We start from the raw sequence: 16,876 nt of genomic DNA, 5'->3' as shown, positions 1-16,876 counted from the left end.
GCAAGTGGTGACCATCCCAGGTGGTGACCATTGCAAGTGGTGACCAGTGCAAGTGGTGACCATCCCAGGTGGTGACCATCCCAGGTGGTGACCATCCCAGGTGGTGACCATCGCAAGTGGTGACCATCGCAGGTGGTGACCATCCCAGGTGGTGACCATCCCAGGTGGTGACCATCGCAAGTGGTGACCATCACAGGTGGTGACCATCTCAAGTGGTGACCATCCCAGGTGGTGACCATCCCAGGTGGTGACCATCACAGGTGGTGACCATCTCAAGTGATGACCATCGCAGGTGGTAACCATCCCAGGTGGTGACCATCCCAGGTGGTGACCATCCCAGGTGGTGACCATCTCAGGTGGTGACCAGCAGAGGCCGTGCCCTCACCTGGCCCCTCCCTCACCTCCTCCACCCTTCCCAGAGCGCCTTTGACGTCCTGGGCTTCACGGCCGAGGAGAAGGCCGGTGTCTACAAGCTGACCGGGGCCATCATGCACTTCGGCAACATGAAGTTCAAGCAGAAGCAGCGGGAGGAGCAGGCGGAGCCGGACGGCACCGAAGGTGGGTCGGGGCGAGGGGGTGACCGGTCAGGGCGGGGTCACCAGGTGAGTGACACCTGACCAGGTATCTCCTGCTCCACAGATGCCGACAAGTCCGCCTACCTGATGGGGCTGAACTCGGCCGACCTGCTCAAGGGCTTGTGTCACCCGCGCGTCAAGGTGGGCAACGAGTACGTCACCAAGGGGCAGAGCGTCCAGCAGGTCTACTACTCCATCGGGGCCCTGGCCAAGGCCGTCTACGAGAAGATGTTCAACTGGATGGTGGTGAGGATCAACAACTCGCTGGACACCAAGCAGCCGCGGCAGTACTTCATCGGCGTCTTGGACATCGCCGGCTTCGAGATCTTTGACGTGAGGCTCGAGGCGGGGCGGTGGGCTGGGCCTTGCAGGGGTGGCATTGAGCCAGCTGGGTGGTGAGGGGGTCTCCTTCAGCTTCATGGTGACCTTGGGTGGGGATTGGGTCTTGGTGTTGACGTCATTGAGTGTTGCGCTGACCTCACTGTTGACTCCTTTAGGTGTTGAGTTGACCTGGCTGGGTGTTGTTTTGAACCCTTTGGGTCTCACGTTGACCCCGTTGATCTCATTGGACGTTCTGCTGACCCCACTGGGTGTTGAGTTGTCCCCATTGACCCCCACTGGGCATCACTTTGACCCTGTTGGATGTTGAGTTGACCCCATGGATCCCATTCAATGTTGTCAGTGGTGCTGGGCCTTGCAGGGGTGGCATTGAGCCAGCTGGGTGGTGAGGGGATCTCCTTCAGCTTCATGGTGACCTTGGGTGGGGATTGGGTCTTGGTGTTGACGTCATTGAGTGTTGCGCTGACCTCACTGTTGACTCCTTTAGGTGTTGAGTTGACCCCACTGGGTGTTGTTTTGAACCCTTTGGGTCTCAGGTTGACCCCGTTGATCTCATTGGACGTTCTGCTGACCCCACTGGGTGTAGAGTTGTCCCCGTTGACCCACATTGGGCATCACCGTTGATTGTGTTGGATGTTGAGTTGTCCCCATGGATCCCATTCAATGTTGTCAGTGGTGCTGGGCCTTGCAGGGGTGGCATTGGGCCAGCTGGGTGGTGAGGGGATCTCCTTCAGCTTCATGGTGACCTTGGGTGGGGATTGGGTCTTGGTGTTGACGTCATTGAGTGTTGCGCTGACCTCATTGATCCCAGTGACTCCTTTAGGTGTTGAGTTGACCCCACTGGGTGTTGTTTTGAACCCTACTGGGTCTCAGGTTGACCCCGTTGATCTCATTGGACGTTCTGCTGACCCCACTGGATGTTGAGTTGTCCCCATTGACCCACATTGGGCATCACTGTTGACCCTGTTGGATGTTGAGTTGACCCCATGGATCCCATTCAATGTTGTCTTCACCCCGTTGGGTGTCAGATTGACCCTGTCCATCCCATTGGACATCACTGCGACCCCACTGGGTGTTCAGTTGGCCCTGATGACACTATCAAGGCCACACTGTTGAGCTGACCCCATGGACTCCTTTGGCCCCATTGGGTGTTGAGTTGGCCCCATTGGGTGTTGAGTTGACCCCATTGACTCAGTTGGCCCCATTGGGTGTTGAGTTGCCCCCATTGGGTGTTGAGTTGACCCCACTGATACAGTTGGCCCCGTTGGGTGTTGAGTTGGCGCGTTGGTTGTTGAGTTGACCCCATGGACTCAGGTGGCCCCATTGGGTGTTGAGTTGCCCCCATCAGGTGTTGAGTTGACCCCATTGGGTGTTGAGTTGACCCCATGGACTCCATTGGCCCTGTTGGGTGTTGAGTTGGCCCCATTGGGTGTTGAGTTGACCCCATGGACTCCATTGGCCCCATTGGGTGTTGAGTTGACCCCATGGACTCCATTGGCCCCATTGGGTGTTGAGTTGACCCCATGGACTCCATTGGCCCCGTTGGGTGTTGAGTTGGCCCCATGGACTCCATTGGCCCCATTGGGTGTTGGGTTGACCCCATGGACTCCATTGGCCCTGTTGGGTGTTGAGTTGAACCCATTGGGTGTTGAGTTGACCCCACTGATACAGTTGGCCCCATTGGGTGTTGAGTTGGCCCCATTGGGTGTTGAGTTGACCCCATTGACTCAGTTGACCCTGTTGGGTATTGAGTTGACCCTGTTGGGTGTTGAGTTGACCCCATCAGTTGTTGAGTTGACCCCATTGGGTGTTGAGTTGACCCCATGGACTCAGGTGGCCCCATTGGGTGTTGAGTTGCCCCCATCAGGTGTTGAGTTGGCCCCATTGGGTTTTGAGTTGACCCCATGGACTCCATTGGCCCTTTTGGGTGTTGAGTTGACCCCATCGGGTGTTGAGTTGACCCCATGGACTCCATTGGCCCTTTTGGGTATTGAGTTGACCCCATTGGGTGTTGAGTTGGCCCCATGGACTCCTTCACCCATGTCTCCCTCTCCTCCCCCAGTTCAACAGCTTCGAGCAGCTCTGCATCAACTTCACCAACGAGAAGCTGCAGCAGTTCTTCAACCACCACATGTTCGTGCTGGAGCAGGAGGAGTACAAGAAGGAGGGCATCGAGTGGGAGTTCATCGACTTCGGCATGGACCTGCAGGCCTGCATCGACCTCATCGAGAAGGTGCCACCACCCCCAGGACCTCCAGGGCCTCCAGGGGCTCAGGGAGGAGGGTCCATCCAGCTGGAGCCCCTCAGGTGCCCCAGGAGCAACTTTTGGGTTGTCCCTGGTGTCCTTCCCGACCAACAAGGCCTGCTTTGTCCACAGCCCATGGGGATCATGTCCATCCTGGAGGAGGAGTGCATGTTCCCCAAGGCCTCGGACATGACCTTCAAGTCCAAACTCTACGACAACCACCTGGGCAAGTCGGCCAACTTCGGGAAGCCACGGAACGTCAAGGGCAAGTCCGAGGCGCACTTCTCGCTCACCCACTACGCCGGCACCGTGGACTACAACATCCTGGGCTGGTTGGAGAAGAACAAGGACCCCCTCAACGAGACGGTGGTGGGGCTCTACCAGAAATCCGCCCTCAAGCTCTTGGCCCACCTCTTCTCCAACTACGCCGGGGCAGACTCCGGTGGGTGGTGGAAGGGTGAAGAAGACAGCTCCCACAGGAGTTGTCCATGTTCCCACCTCATCCCACCGCTCTCCTCCGTAGGTGGTGACAGCGGGAAGGGGAAAGGAGCCAAGAAGAAAGGTTCCTCCTTCCAGACGGTCTCAGCCCTGCACCGGGTGAGGAACCCGCTCTAGATCTGCTGTGGGGCAGGGGGAGAAGAACCCCTGATGTAGAGGGTGGTCCCACCACCCCCAGCCCCTCCCCTGCTCTGCCATTGGTCACCCTCCCTTCTCCTCCCCAGGAGAACCTCAACAAGCTGATGGCCAACCTCAAGACCACCCACCCCCACTTCGTCCGCTGCCTCGTCCCGAACGAGCGGAAGGAGCCCGGTGAGCCGAGGGTGGGGATTGGAGGTTGGGGCGTGGGCGTGGCTCGTGGTTGACCCCTCACCTGTGTCCCCCTCCAGGTGTGATGGACAACGCCCTGGTCATGCACCAGCTCCGCTGCAACGGGGTCCTGGAGGGAATCCGCATCTGCCGCAAGGGCTTCCCCAACCGCATCCTCTACGGGGACTTCCGACAGCGGTGGGGACACGGAGAGGGTTTGGGTCGGGGGGACAACCCCAGCGGGGCTGAGCTCGGGGGTCATGTCCTGTGCGGCCCCCAGGTACCGCATCCTGAACCCCGCGGCCATCCCCGAGGGACAGTTCATCGACAGCCGCAAGGGCGCCGAGAAGCTCCTGGGCTCCATCGACATCGACCACAACCAGTACAAGTTTGGGCACACCAAGGTGAGGTCTCGTGGTGCCCGTTCCCTGTGGTGCCACCATCCTTCAGGTGTGGTGAACCTCGTGGTGCCCATGATCCCCATGTGCATCTAGGTAGACACAACCCCGTAATTCCACCCACCACAACCAGTTTGATCCCACTGGGTGAGGTCTCGTGGTCTCTGTTCCCCGTGGTGCCACCATCCAAGGTGGACACAGACTTCATGGTCCCATGATCACCGTGTCCATCTGTCCATCAACATGTCCATCTGTCCATCTAACCAGACACCACCCCATCCTTCCACCCACCACAAGCAGTTTGATCCCACTGGGTGAGATCTCGTGATCTCTGTTCCCTGTGGTGCCACCATCCAAGGTGGACATGGACCTGGTGGTGCCATGATCTCCGTGTCCATCTGTCCACCATGTCCATCTGTCCTAGACACCACCCCATCCTTCCGCTCATCACAACCAGTTTGATCCCACTGAGTGAGATCTTGTGGTCTCTGTTCCCTGTGGTCCCACCATGCAAAGTGAACGTGGACCTTGTGGTGCTGTGATCACTGTGTCCATCTGTCCATCTACCCAGACACCTCCCCATCCTTCCACCCACCACAAGCAGCTTGATCCCACTAGGAGAGGTCTCGTGGTCCCTGTTCCCCGTGGTGCCACCATCCAAGGTGGACATGGACCTGGTGGTGCCATGATCTCCGTGTCCATCTGTCCATCAACATGTCCATCTGTCCATCTAACCAGACACCACCCCATCCTTCCACCCACCACAAGCAGTTTGATGCCACTGGGTGCGATTTCATGGTCCCTGTTCTCTGTGGTCCCACCATGCAAAGTGAACGTGGACCTTGTGGTGCCGTGATCACTGTGTCCATCTGTCCATCTACCTAGACACCACCCCAGCCTTCCACCCACCACAAGCAGTTTGATCCCACTGGCTGAGATCTTGTGGTCCCTGTTCCCCGTGGTGCCACCATCCAAGGTGGACATGGACCTCATGGTCCTGTGATCACCATGTCCACCTGTCCATCCACCTAGACACCTCCCCATCCTTCCACCCACTCCAACCCCTTTGGACACACCGTAGGGACATCCCGTGGTCTCTGTTCCCTGTGGTGCTACCATCCAAGGTGGACATGGACCTCATGGTCCTGTGATCACCATGTCCACCTGTCCATCTACCCAGACACCAACCCATCCTTCCACCCACCACCACCCCTTTGGACGCATTGTGGGGAGATCCCGTGGTGTCTGTTCCCTCTGTTCCCACCATCTGAGGTGGACATGGACCTCATGGTCCCACCACCTCCTCACTCCCCTCAGGTGTTCTTCAAGGCCGGGCTCCTGGGCCAGCTGGAGGAGATGCGCGACGAGCGCCTGTCCCGCATCCTCACCCGCATCCAGGCGCGGGCGCGGGGGCAGCTCATGCGCATCGAGTTCAAGAAGATCGTGGAACGCCGGTGAGATGGGGATGGGCCTTCTGCTCACCTGGTCACCCGGCTGGGCATGTGGTGGCACCTGTGTCCTTCTCCTCATCCTCCTCCTCCTCCTTGTAGGGATGCGCTGCTGGTGATCCAGTGGAACCTCCGGGCCTTCATGGGGGTGAAGAACTGGCCGTGGATGAAGCTCTACTTCAAGATCAAGCCCTTGCTGAAGAGTGCGGAGACAGAGAAGGAGATGCAGGTGGGAGGGGTGGGCAGGGCAGGGTGGGACCACCACCACCAGGATGGTCTGAGGGGTGTTGGATGAGGGTCTCTGACCTTCTCGGGGTCTCCTGGAGCAGAACATGAAGGAGGAGTACGGGCGGCTGAAGGACGCCCTGGAGAAGTCGGAGTCGCGGCGGAAGGAGCTGGAGGAGAAGATGGTCTCCATGCTGCAGGAGAAGAACGACCTCCAGCTCCAAGTGCAGGCTGTGAGTCAGATCAGCCCAAAACCACATCTCAGGTGTGACCACCACGCCCACCAGACCCTGGGGCAACCCTGCTTCCCTTGCTGTCCCCCCCAAAACAGGAGCAGGACAACCTGAACGACGCCGAGGAGCGCTGTGACCAGCTGATCAAGAACAAGATCCAGCTGGAGGCCAAGGTGAAGGAGCTGACAGAGCGGCTGGAGGACGAGGAGGAGATGAACGCCGAGCTGACAGCCAAGAAGAGGAAGCTGGAGGACGAATGCTCAGAGCTCAAGAAGGACATTGATGACCTGGAGCTGACCCTGGCCAAGGTGGAGAAGGAGAAACACGCGACGGAGAACAAGGTGAGGATGGGGAGAGGCCTTGGCCTCGAGGTGAGGGGACTTGAGTCTGAGACATAAACCTGGTGGAGTTGGGTTGGGATGATCAAGGATGGTTGGGTTGAGTTGGTGAGACATGAAACTGGTAGGGTTGGGTTGGGATGATCAAGGATGGTTGGGTTGGTGAGACATGAAACTGATTGGGTTGGGTTGAGATGATCAAGGATGGTTGGGTTGGGTTGAGATGATCAAGGATGATTGGGTTGGGTTGGGTTGGCGAGACATAAAACTGGTTGGGTTGTGTTGGGTTGAGATGATCAAGGATGGTTGGGTTGGTGAGACATGAAACTGGTAGGGTTGGGTTAGTGAGACATAAAACTGGTTGGATTGGGATGATCAAGGATGGTTGGGTTGGGTTGGTGAGACATAAAACTGGTTGGGTTGGGTTGAGGTGATCAAGGATGGTTGGGTTGGGTTGAGATGATCAAGGATGGTTGGGTTGATGAGACATAAAACTGATTGGGTTGGGTTGGGTTGAGATGATCAAGGATGGTTGGGTTGGTGAGACATGAAACTGGTTGGGTTGGGTTGAGGTGATCAAGGATGGTTGGGTTGGTGAGACATAAAACTGATTGGGTTGGGTTGGGATGATCAAGGATGGTTGGGTTGGGTTGGTGAGACATAAAACTGGTTGGGTTGGGATGATCAAGGATGGTTGGGTTGGTGAGACATAAAACTGATTGGGTTGGGTTGAGATGATCAAGGATGGTTGGGTTGGTGAGGCATGAAACTGGTTGGGTTGGGATGATCCAGGATGGTTGGGTTGATGAGACATAAAACTGATTGGGTTGGGTTGGGTTGGGTTGGGTTGAGATAATCAAGGATGGTTGGGTTGATGAGACATAAAACTGATTGGGTTGGGTTGGGTTGGGTTGGGTTGAGTTGGGTTGGGATGATCAATGATTGTTGAGGTGGGTTGAGAAGACATGGGGTATTGGTTTGAGTTGAGGACACCCTAGGCTGGGTGGGATCTGCTAGCTTGGGTTGAGGAGACCCAAGGCAGCTTGGGAAGATCCAATGTTGGTTGGCTTGGGCTCATTGAGAAGACCCAAAACCTTTTGGGTTCTCCTGCATTGAAACAACCCCTTTGGATGAGGTGAACATCAACCTCCCCCAGCTCTGCCCCACCCCGGCACTGAGCTGGACGCCGGACCCTTCTCCTGCAGGTCAAGAACCTGACGGAGGAGATGGCGGGGCTGGACGAGACCATCGCCAAGCTGGCCAAGGAGAAGAAGGCTCTGCAGGAGTCCCACCAGCAGACGCTGGACGACCTGCAGGCCGAGGAGGACAAGGTCAACACCTTGACTAAGGGCAAAGTCAAGCTGGAACAGCAAGTGGACGATGTGAGTGTGGCTGGTCCCACCCCAGGCCCTGCTGAGGAACTTGTGGGGCAAAGATGAGCAGAACTTGAGGTTTCTCCCCATTTCTGTGTTCCTGCACAGCTTGAAGGCTCCCTGGAGCAGGAGAAGAAGATCCGGATGGACCTGGAACGGGCCAAGAGGAAGCTGGAAGGTGACCTGAAGCTGACCCAGGAGAACATCATGGATCTGGAGAATGACAAGCAGCAGCTGGAGGAGAAGCTCAAGAAGTGAGGCTGGATGGATCTCCCTGCCATGTGAGGTCCAGCTGAGGGTCATGGGTGAGACCTCACTGGCCACCACTTCTTCCACAGGAAGGAGTTTGAGATCCACCAGCAGAACAGCAGGATCGAGGACGAGCAGGCGCTGGCTCTGCAGCTCCAGAAGAAGCTGAAGGAGCTACAGGTGAGAGGGGAAGATGGATCTGTGTCTGGTTGGGCTGGACTGGAGCATCTCCAGGTGGTTTGGTTGCGTTGAAGAGAAACCTGATGGTTGAGTTGGAGAATCTCAAGGTGGTTGGGCTGAGTGGAAGAGGCTCCACTTAGCTGGGTCGGTTTTGGTGGGGTTGAAGAGCCTCCAGCCTGTGGGCTGGGTTGAGTCTCCAAGTGGTTGGGTTGACCTGAATGGTCTCCAACTGCTTGGGTTGGGTCAAGTTGAGTTGGATTCAAGCGTCCCAAAGCTGCTTGAGTTGGGTTGAGTGGAAGGGTTGGGGGTGAACCCAAGTTGCTGTGAAGAACCTTCAGCTGGTTGGGCTGAAGAGTCTCCAACCGGTTGGGTTGGGTTGAGCGTCCACCTTGTTGGGTTGAATTGCTTTGAGGAACCTTCAGCTGCTTGAACTGAAGAGTCTCCAACTGGTTGAGTTGGGTTGAGCGTCCACCTTGTTGGGTTGAATTGCTTTGAAGAACCTTCAGCTGGTTGGGCTGGAGATTCTCCAGCTGGTTGAGTTGGGTTGAGTGTCCACCTTGCTGGGTTGAAGAACCTTCAGCTGGTTGAACTGGAGAGTCTCCAACTGGTTGAGTTGGGTTGAGCACCCACCTTGCTGGGTTGAGTTGCTTTGAAGAACTTTCAGCTGATTGGGCTGGAGATTCTCCAGCTGCTTGGGTTGGGTTGAGCGTCCACCTTGTTGGTTTGAATTGCTTTGAAGAACCTTCAGCTGGTTGGGTTGAGTGTCCACCTTGCTGGGTTGAATTGCTTTGAAGAACCTTCAGCTGGTTGAACTCGAGAGTCTCCAACTGGTTGAGTTGGGTTGAGTGTCCACCTTGCTGGGTTGAGTTGCTTTGAAGAACTTTCAGCTGATTGGGCTGGAGATTCTCCAGCTGGTTGAGTTGGGTTGAGTGTCCACCTTGCTGGGTTGAAGAACCTTCAGCTGGTTGGGCTGAAGAGTCTCCAACTGGTTGAGTCGGGTTGAGCACCCACCTTGCTGGGTTGAATTGCTTTGAAGAACCTTCAGCTGGTTGAGCTGAAGAGTCTCCAACCGGTTGGGTTGGGTTGAGTGCCCACCTTGTTGGGTTGAGTTGCTTTGAAGAACTTTCAGCTGGTTGGGCTGGAGAGTCTCCAGCTGGTTGAGTTGGGTTGAGCGTCTACCTTGTTGGGTTGAATTGCTTTGAAGAACCTTCAGCTGGTTGGATTGAGTGTCCACCTTGCTGGGTTGAATTGCTTTGAAGAACTTTCAGCTGGTTGGATTGAGCGTCCACCTTGCTGGGTTGAATTGCTTTGAAGAACCTTCAGCTGGTTGAGCTGGAGAGTCTCCAACTGGTTGAGTTGGGTTGAGTGTCCACCTTGTTGGGTTGAATTGCTTTGAAGAACCTTCAGCTGGTTGAGCTGAAGAGTCTCCAGCTGGTTGAGTTGGGTTGAGTGTCCACCTTGCTGGGTTGAGTTGCTTTGAAGAACTTTCAGCTAGTTGGATTGAGTGTCCACCTTGTTGGGTTGAATTGCTTTGAAGAACTTTCAGCTGGTTGGATTGAGTGTCCACCTTGCTGGGTTGAATTGCTTTGAAGAACCTTCAGCTGGTTGGGTTGAGTGTCCACCTTGCTGGGTTGAATTGCTTTGAAGAACCTTCAGCTGGTTGGGTTGAGTGTCCACCTTGCTGGGTTGACTTGCTTTGAAGAACCTTCAGCTGATTGGGCTGGAGATTCTCCAGCTGGTTGAGTTGGGTTGAGTGTCCACCTTGCTGGGTTGAAGAACCTTCAGCTGGTTGAGCTGAAGAGTCTCCAACCGGTTGGGTTGGGTTGAGCGTCCACCTTGCTGGGTTGAATTGCTTTGAAGAACCTTCAGCTGGTTGAGCTGAAGAGTCTCCAACCGGTTGGGTTGGGTTGGGTTGGGTTGGGTTGAGCGCCCACCTCGTTGGCTTGAGCACCCTCTTGGCGCGCAGGCGCGGATCGAGGAGCTGGAGGAGGAGCTGGAGGCGGAGCGGACGGGCCGGGCCAAGGTGGAGAAGCAGCGCTCGGAGCTGTCGCGGGAGCTGGAGGAGCTCAGCGAGCGGCTGGAGGAGGCCGGCGGCGCCACCTCGGCCCAGCTGGAGCTCAACAAGAAGCGCGAGGCCGAGTTCCAGAAGCTGCGGCGGGACCTGGAGGAGGCCACGCTGCAGCACGAGGCCACGGCGGCCGCGCTGAGGAAGAAACACGCCGACAGCGTGGCCGAGCTGGGCGAGCAGCTGGACAACCTCCAGCGCGTCAAGCAGAAGCTGGAGAAGGAGAAGAGCGAGCTCAAGCTGGAGCTGGATGACCTCAGCGCCAACGTGGAGCAGCTGATCAAGTCTAAGGTAGGAGGAGACAGGAGGAGGACAGCATGGGATGGTTTGTGAGGGACAGGACCATTGGGATCGTCCAGTTCCATCAACCCTTGGGGAGCGACACCTTCCACTAGACCAGGCTGGGTTGGGTTAAGTTGGGCTGAAGAGTCTTGAACTGGTTGAGTTGGGTTGAGTGTCCACCTTGTTGGGTTGAGTTGCTTTGAAGAACCTTCAGCTGGTTGGGCTGGAGAGTCTCCAACTGGTTGAGTTGGGTTGAGTGTCCACCTTGTTAGGTTGAGTTGCTGTGAAGAACTTCCAACTGGTTGAGCTGGAGAGTCTCCAACTGGTTGAGTTGGGTTGAGAGTCCACCTCGTTGGGTTGAGTTGTATTGAAGAACCTTCAGCTGGTTGGACTGGAGTCTCCAACTGGTTGAGTTGGGTTGAGTTGCTTTGCAGGACCTTCAGCTGATTGGGCTGGAGAGTCTCCAACTGGTTGAGTTGGGTTGAGTGTCCACCTTGTTGGGTTGGGTTGTGTTGAAGAACCTTCAGCTGGTTGAGTTGGGTTGACTGTCCACCTTGTTGGGTTGAGTTGTGTTGAAGAACCTTCAGCTGGTTGGGCTGGAGTCTCCAACTGGTTGAGTTGGGTTGAGTTGCTTTGCAGGACCTTCAGTGTGTTGGGCTGGAGAGTCTCCAACTGGTTGAGTTGGGTTGAGCGTCCACCTTGTTGGGTTGGGTTGTGTTGAAGAACCTTCAACTGGTTGAGTGTCCACCTTGTTGGGTTGGGTTGTGTTGAAGAACCTTCAACTGGTTAAGTTGGGTTGAGTGTCCACCTTGTTGGGTTGAGTTGCTTTGAAGAACTTCCAACTGGTTGAGCTGGAGAGTCTCCAACTGGTTGAGTTGGGTTGAGTGTCCACCTTGTTGGGTTGGGGTTGTGTTGAAGAACCTTCAACTGGTTGAGTTGGGTTGAGCGTCCACCTCGTTGGGTTGAGTTGCATTGAAGAACCTTCAGCTGGTTGGACTGGAGTCTCCAACTGGTTGAGTTGGGTTGAGTTGCTTTGCTGGACCTTCAGTGTGTTGGGCTGGAGAGTCTCCAACTGGTTGAGTTGGGTTGAGTGTCCACCTTGTTGGGTTGAGTTGTGTTGAAGAACCTTCAACTGGTTGGGCTGGAGAGTCTCCAACTGGTTGAGTTGGGTTGAGCATCCACCTTGTTGGGTTGAGTTGTATTGAAGAACCTTCAGCTGGTTGGACTGGAGTCTCCAACTGGTTGAGTTGGGTTGAGTGTCCACCTTGTTGGGTTGTGTTGAAGAACCTTCAACTGGTTGAGTTGGGTTGAGTGTCCACCTTGTTGGGTTGAGTTGTGTTGAAGAACCTTCAGCTGGTTGGGCTGGAGAGTCTCCAACTGGTTGAGTTGGGTTGAGCATCCACCTTGTTGGGTTGAGTTGCTTTGAAGGACCTCCAGATCTTTGAGCGGGAGAGTCTCCACGTGGCTGAGTTGACCTGAGTTGGGTTGAAATGAAGATTCTCCATGAGGTTGGGCTGGGTTGAGTGCAGGGTTGGGTGGATCCCACCCAGGGTTCCACCAGACCAGGTGGCTCCACGCCCCGTCCAGCCTGGCCTTGGACACCTCCAGCCATGGGGCATGTCCACCCCACCATAGCGTCCAGCCACCTGTGACGCCTCCCCTGCAGGTGGCCATGGAGAAGATGTCGCGCTCCATGGAGGACCAGGCTGCCGAGCACTTGGCGAAGCTGGAGGAGACCCAACGCGTCCTCAACGACGCCAACACCCAACGGGCCAAGCTGCAGACGGAGAACGGTGAGGGAGCTGACCCAGGGTGGTCCCACCCCTGTCCCACACCTGCACCTCCATCCCCCACCCCACACCTGAAGCCCCCTCCCACCCTTCCAGGTGAGCTGTCGCGGCAGCTGGAGGAGAAGGAGGCGCTGGTGTCCCAGCTGACCCGCGGCAAGGTGTCCTACACCCAGCAGCTGGAGGACCTGCGGAGGCAGCTGGAGGAGGAGATGAAGGTGGGGTCTGGTGGGGGAGTGAGAGGACCTGGGGGGGGGTGGTCCAGGTGGGTCACAGGTGTCCTTCACCCTTGTGGTCACTGGTTCAGAATGGTGGGGTTGGGTGGGTCCATCTACAGGCAGTTCCACTGCAGAAGGTCCAGGGTGGGCTGAGTTGGTCTGGAGGGGGTTGGGTTGATCTGTGTAATGTCCAAGGAAGGTTGGATTGGTCTGGAGAAGGTTGGGTGTGTCTATGGAAGGTCTGGTTGGGTTGAGGTGATGAAGTCCACCTTCTGCTGAGCTGAAGACCCCAAGAAGTTCAAGTTGACCTGGATCCAATGGTGCCACCTTCTCCTGAAGGTGTAGGGAAGGTTGGGTTGATCTGGAAGAGCTCAGGTCAATCTATGGAAGGTCCAAAGGTGGTTGGGTTGGTCTAAAGTGGTCTAAGGAGGGTTGGGTTGGTCCATGGAAGGTCCAGATAGGGTTGGGTTGGTCTGGAAGAGCTTGGCTTGGTCTGCAGAAGGTCTGGTTGGGTTGTGGTGATTCAGACCAGCTCTTACTGAGCTGGAGACATCAAGAAGTTCAAGATGACCTCAATCCAATGGTCCCACCTTCTCCTGAAGGTGTAAGGAAATTTGGGTTGATCTGGAAGAGCTTGGGTGGGTCTGTGGAAGATCCAAGGATGATTGGGTTGGTCTGGAGAAGGTTGGGTTGGTCTATGGAAGGTCTGGTTGTGTTGAGGTGATGAAGTCCAGCTCCTGCTGAGCTGAAGGCCCCGAGAAGTTCAAGTTGACCTGGATCCAATGGTCCTACCTTCTCCTGAAGGTGTAAGGGAGGTTGGGTTGATCTGGAAGGGCTTGGGTTGGTCTGTGGAAGGTCCAAGGATGATTGGGTTGGTCTGGAGAAGGTTGCCTTGGTCTGCAGAAGCTCTGGTTGGGTTGAGATGATGATAACCAGTTCCTGCTGAGCTGGAGACCACAAGAAGCTCAAGATGACCTGGATCCAACGGTCCCACCTTCTTCTGTGTTGATCTGGAAGAGCTTGGGTTGGTCTAAGGAAGGTCCAAGGGTGATCTAAAGAGGGGTTGGGTTGGTCTGGAGAAGGGTTGGGTTGGTGTGGACGGTCCAAACAAGGTTAGGCTGGTCTGGAGAAGCTTGGCTTGGTCTGCAGAAGGTCTGGTTGGGTTGTGGTGATTCAGACCAGCTCTTACTGAGCTGGAGACATCAAGAAGTTCAAGATGACCTCAATCCAATGGTCCCACCTTCTCCTGAAAGTGTAAGGAAATTTGGGTTGATCTGGAAGAGCTTGGGTTGGTCCATGGAAGGTCCAGATAGGGTTGGGTTGGTCTGGAGAAGCTTGGCTTGGTCTGCAGAAGGTCTGGTTGGGTTGGGGTGAGGAAGTCCACCTCCTGCTGAGCTGGAGACCCCAAGAAGTTCAAGATGACCTCAATCTAGTGGTCCCATCTTCTCCTGAAGGTTTTAGGAAGGTTGTGTTGATCTGGAAGAGCTTGGGTTGGTCTAAGGAAGGTCCAAGGGTGATCTAAAGAGGGGTTGGGTTGGTCTGGAGAAGGGTTGGGTTGGTGTGGACGGTCCAAACAAGGTTATGCTGGTCTGGAGAAGCTTGGCTTGGTCTGCAGAAGGTCTGGTTGGGTTGTGGTGATGGAGACCAGCTCCTGCCGAGCCAGAGGACTCCAGGTGACCTGGACCCGACGGTGCCACCTTCTCCTGGCCAGGCCAAGAACGCGCTGGCGCACGCGCTGCAGTCGGCCCGGCACGACGGGGACCTGCTGCGGGAGCAGTACGAGGAGGAGACCGAGGCCAAGGCCGAGCTCCAGCGCGCGCTCTCCAAGGCCAACTCCGAGGTGGCCCAGTGGAGGACCAAGTACGAGACGGACGCCATCCAACGCACCGAGGAGCTGGAGGAGGCCAAGTGAGCCATCGTGGGTGGAGCTTCTTGGGGTCAAGGGTGGAGATCACCCTTGGGAGAATGTTCTGGAGAAGGTTTGGAGGAGTCATCTCCTCATGGGTGGAGCTTCTTGGGGTCAAGGGTGGAGATCACCCTTGGGAGAATGTTCTGGAGAAGGTTTGGAGAAGTCATCGCCCCATGGGTGGAGCTTCTGTGGGGTCAAGGGTGGAGATCACCCTTGGGAGAATGATCTGGAGAAGGTTTGGAGGAGTCATCTCCTCATGGGTGGAGCTTCTTGGGGTCAAGGGTGGAGATCGCCATTGGGAGAATGTTCTGGAGAAGGTTTGGAGGAGTCATCGCCCCATGGGTGGAGCTTCTGTGGGGTCAGGGGTGGAGACCATCCACAGGAGAATGTTCTGGAGAAGGTTTGCAGGAGTCATCATCCCATGGGTGCAGCTTCTGTCGGGTTCAGGGAGAGGGATCACCCTTGGGAGAATGTCCTGGAGGAGGTTTGGAGGAGCCATCTCCTCATGGGTGGAGCTTCTGTGGGGTCAGGAGTGGACATCACCCTTGGGAGAATGTTCTGGAGAAGGTTTGGAGGAGTCATCTCCTCATGGGTGGAGCTTCTGCGGGGTCAGGAGGTGGAGATCACCCTTGGGAGAATGATCTGGAGGAGGTTTGGAGGAGTCATCGCCCCATGGGTGGAGCTTCTGTGGCATCAGGGGTGGAGATCGCCATTGGGAGAATGTTCTGGAGAAGGTTTGCAGGAGTCATCATCCCATGGGTGGAGCTTCTGTCGGGTTCAGGGAGGGGGATCACCCTTGGGAGATTGTTCTGGAGAAGGTTTGGAGAAGTCATCGCCCCATGGGTGGAGCTTCTGTGGCATCAGGGGTGGAGATCGCCCTTGGGAGAATGTTCTGGAGAAGGTTTAGAGGAGTCATCGCCCCATGGGTGGAGCTCCTGTGGGGTCAGGGGTGGAGATCGCCCTTGGGAGAATGTTCTGGAGAAGGTTTGGAGGAGCCATCTCCTCATGGGTGGAGCTTCTGCGGGGTCAGGAGGTGGAGATCACCCTTGGAAGAATGTTCTGGAGAAGGTTTGGAGAAGTCATCGCCCCATGGGTGGAGCTTCTGTGGGGTCAGGGGTGGAGATCGCCCTTGGGAGAATGTTCTGGAGAAGGTTTGGAGAAGTCATCGTGGGTGGAGCTTCTTGGGGTCAAGGGTGGAGATCACCCTTGGGAGAATGATCTGGAGAAGGTTTGGAGGAGTCATCACCCCATGGGTGGAGCTTCTGTGGGGTCAAGGGTGGAGACCACCCTTGGGAGAATGTTCTGGAGAAGGTTTGGAGGAGTCATCACCCCATGGGTGCAGCTTCTGTCGGGTTCAGGGAGGGGGATCACCCTTGGGAGAATGTTCTGGAGAAGGTTTGGAGGAGTCATCACCCCATGGGTGGAGCTTCTGCGGGGTCAGGAGGTGGAGATCGCCATTGGGAGAATGTTCTGGAGGAGGTTTGGAGGAGTCATCGCCCCATGGGTGGAGCTTCTGTGGGGTCAGGTGTGGACATCACCCTTGGGAGAATGTTCTGGAGAAGGTTTGGAGGAGCCATCTCCTCATGGGTGGAGCTTCTGTGGCATCAGGGGTGGAGATCGCCCTTGGGAGAATGTTCTGGAGGAGCCATCTCCTCATGGGTGGAGCTTCTGCGGGGTCAGGAGGTGGAGATCACCCTTGGAAGAATGTTCTGGAGAAGGTTTGGAGAAGTCATTGCCCCATGGGTGGAGCTTCTGTGGGGTCAGGGGTGGAGACCACCTGCTGGAGAAGGTTCTGGAGGAGGAGGCCAAGTGAGTCTTGTCCCATAGATGGAGATCCTGTGGGATTTGGGGGGGGTGGAAACCATGGAAAAAGTTCTGGAGAAGGTTTTGGAGGTTGAGTCACCTTCCCATGGACGTAGCTGCTGTGGGATCAGGGATGGAGATCACCCTTGGGAGAATGTTCTGGAGAGGGTTTTGGAGGAGTCATGGCCGCATGGGTGGAGCTTCTGTGGGGTCAGGAGTGGACATCACCCTTGGGAGAATGTTCTGGAGAAGGTTTGGAGGAGTCATCGCCCCATGGGTGGAGCTTCTGCGGGGTCAGGAGGTGGAGATCGCCCTTGGGAGAATGTTCTGGAGAAGGTTTGGAGGAGTCATCGCCTCATGGGTGGAGCTTCTGTGGGGTCAGGGGTGGAGACCATCCACAGG

General features: G+C 56.1%; 1 protein-coding gene across 1 annotated transcript in view; it reads left to right on the top strand.

Moving 5' to 3' along the window:
• The window catches only part of LOC141731822 (myosin-6-like), a 58,938-nt gene that overhangs the window by 27,732 nt on the left and 14,330 nt on the right, over window positions 1-16,876 (top strand). Inside the window, exons 12-30 of the mRNA XM_074558788.1 lie at window positions 420-558; window positions 640-908; window positions 2,977-3,147; window positions 3,292-3,601; window positions 3,683-3,756; window positions 3,882-3,969; window positions 4,047-4,164; window positions 4,247-4,370; window positions 5,682-5,818; window positions 5,915-6,041; window positions 6,142-6,270; window positions 6,369-6,611; window positions 7,814-7,990; window positions 8,090-8,235; window positions 8,320-8,410; window positions 10,377-10,766; window positions 12,424-12,550; window positions 12,644-12,762; window positions 14,474-14,670. Of these exons, the coding sequence (XP_074414889.1) occupies window positions 420-558; window positions 640-908; window positions 2,977-3,147; window positions 3,292-3,601; window positions 3,683-3,756; window positions 3,882-3,969; window positions 4,047-4,164; window positions 4,247-4,370; window positions 5,682-5,818; window positions 5,915-6,041; window positions 6,142-6,270; window positions 6,369-6,611; window positions 7,814-7,990; window positions 8,090-8,235; window positions 8,320-8,410; window positions 10,377-10,766; window positions 12,424-12,550; window positions 12,644-12,762; window positions 14,474-14,670 (3,176 nt within the window). The remainder of the gene's footprint in view (window positions 1-419; window positions 559-639; window positions 909-2,976; window positions 3,148-3,291; window positions 3,602-3,682; window positions 3,757-3,881; window positions 3,970-4,046; window positions 4,165-4,246; window positions 4,371-5,681; window positions 5,819-5,914; window positions 6,042-6,141; window positions 6,271-6,368; window positions 6,612-7,813; window positions 7,991-8,089; window positions 8,236-8,319; window positions 8,411-10,376; window positions 10,767-12,423; window positions 12,551-12,643; window positions 12,763-14,473; window positions 14,671-16,876) is intronic.

The sequence above is a fragment of the Zonotrichia albicollis genome, chromosome 1, assembly GCF_047830755.1.
Source record: "Zonotrichia albicollis isolate bZonAlb1 chromosome 1, bZonAlb1.hap1, whole genome shotgun sequence".
In the NCBI taxonomy this organism is placed as follows: domain Eukaryota; kingdom Metazoa; phylum Chordata; class Aves; order Passeriformes; family Passerellidae; genus Zonotrichia; species Zonotrichia albicollis.
Note: the sequence above shows the minus strand (reverse complement) of the source record. Positions and strands in the feature narration are given on the sequence as shown.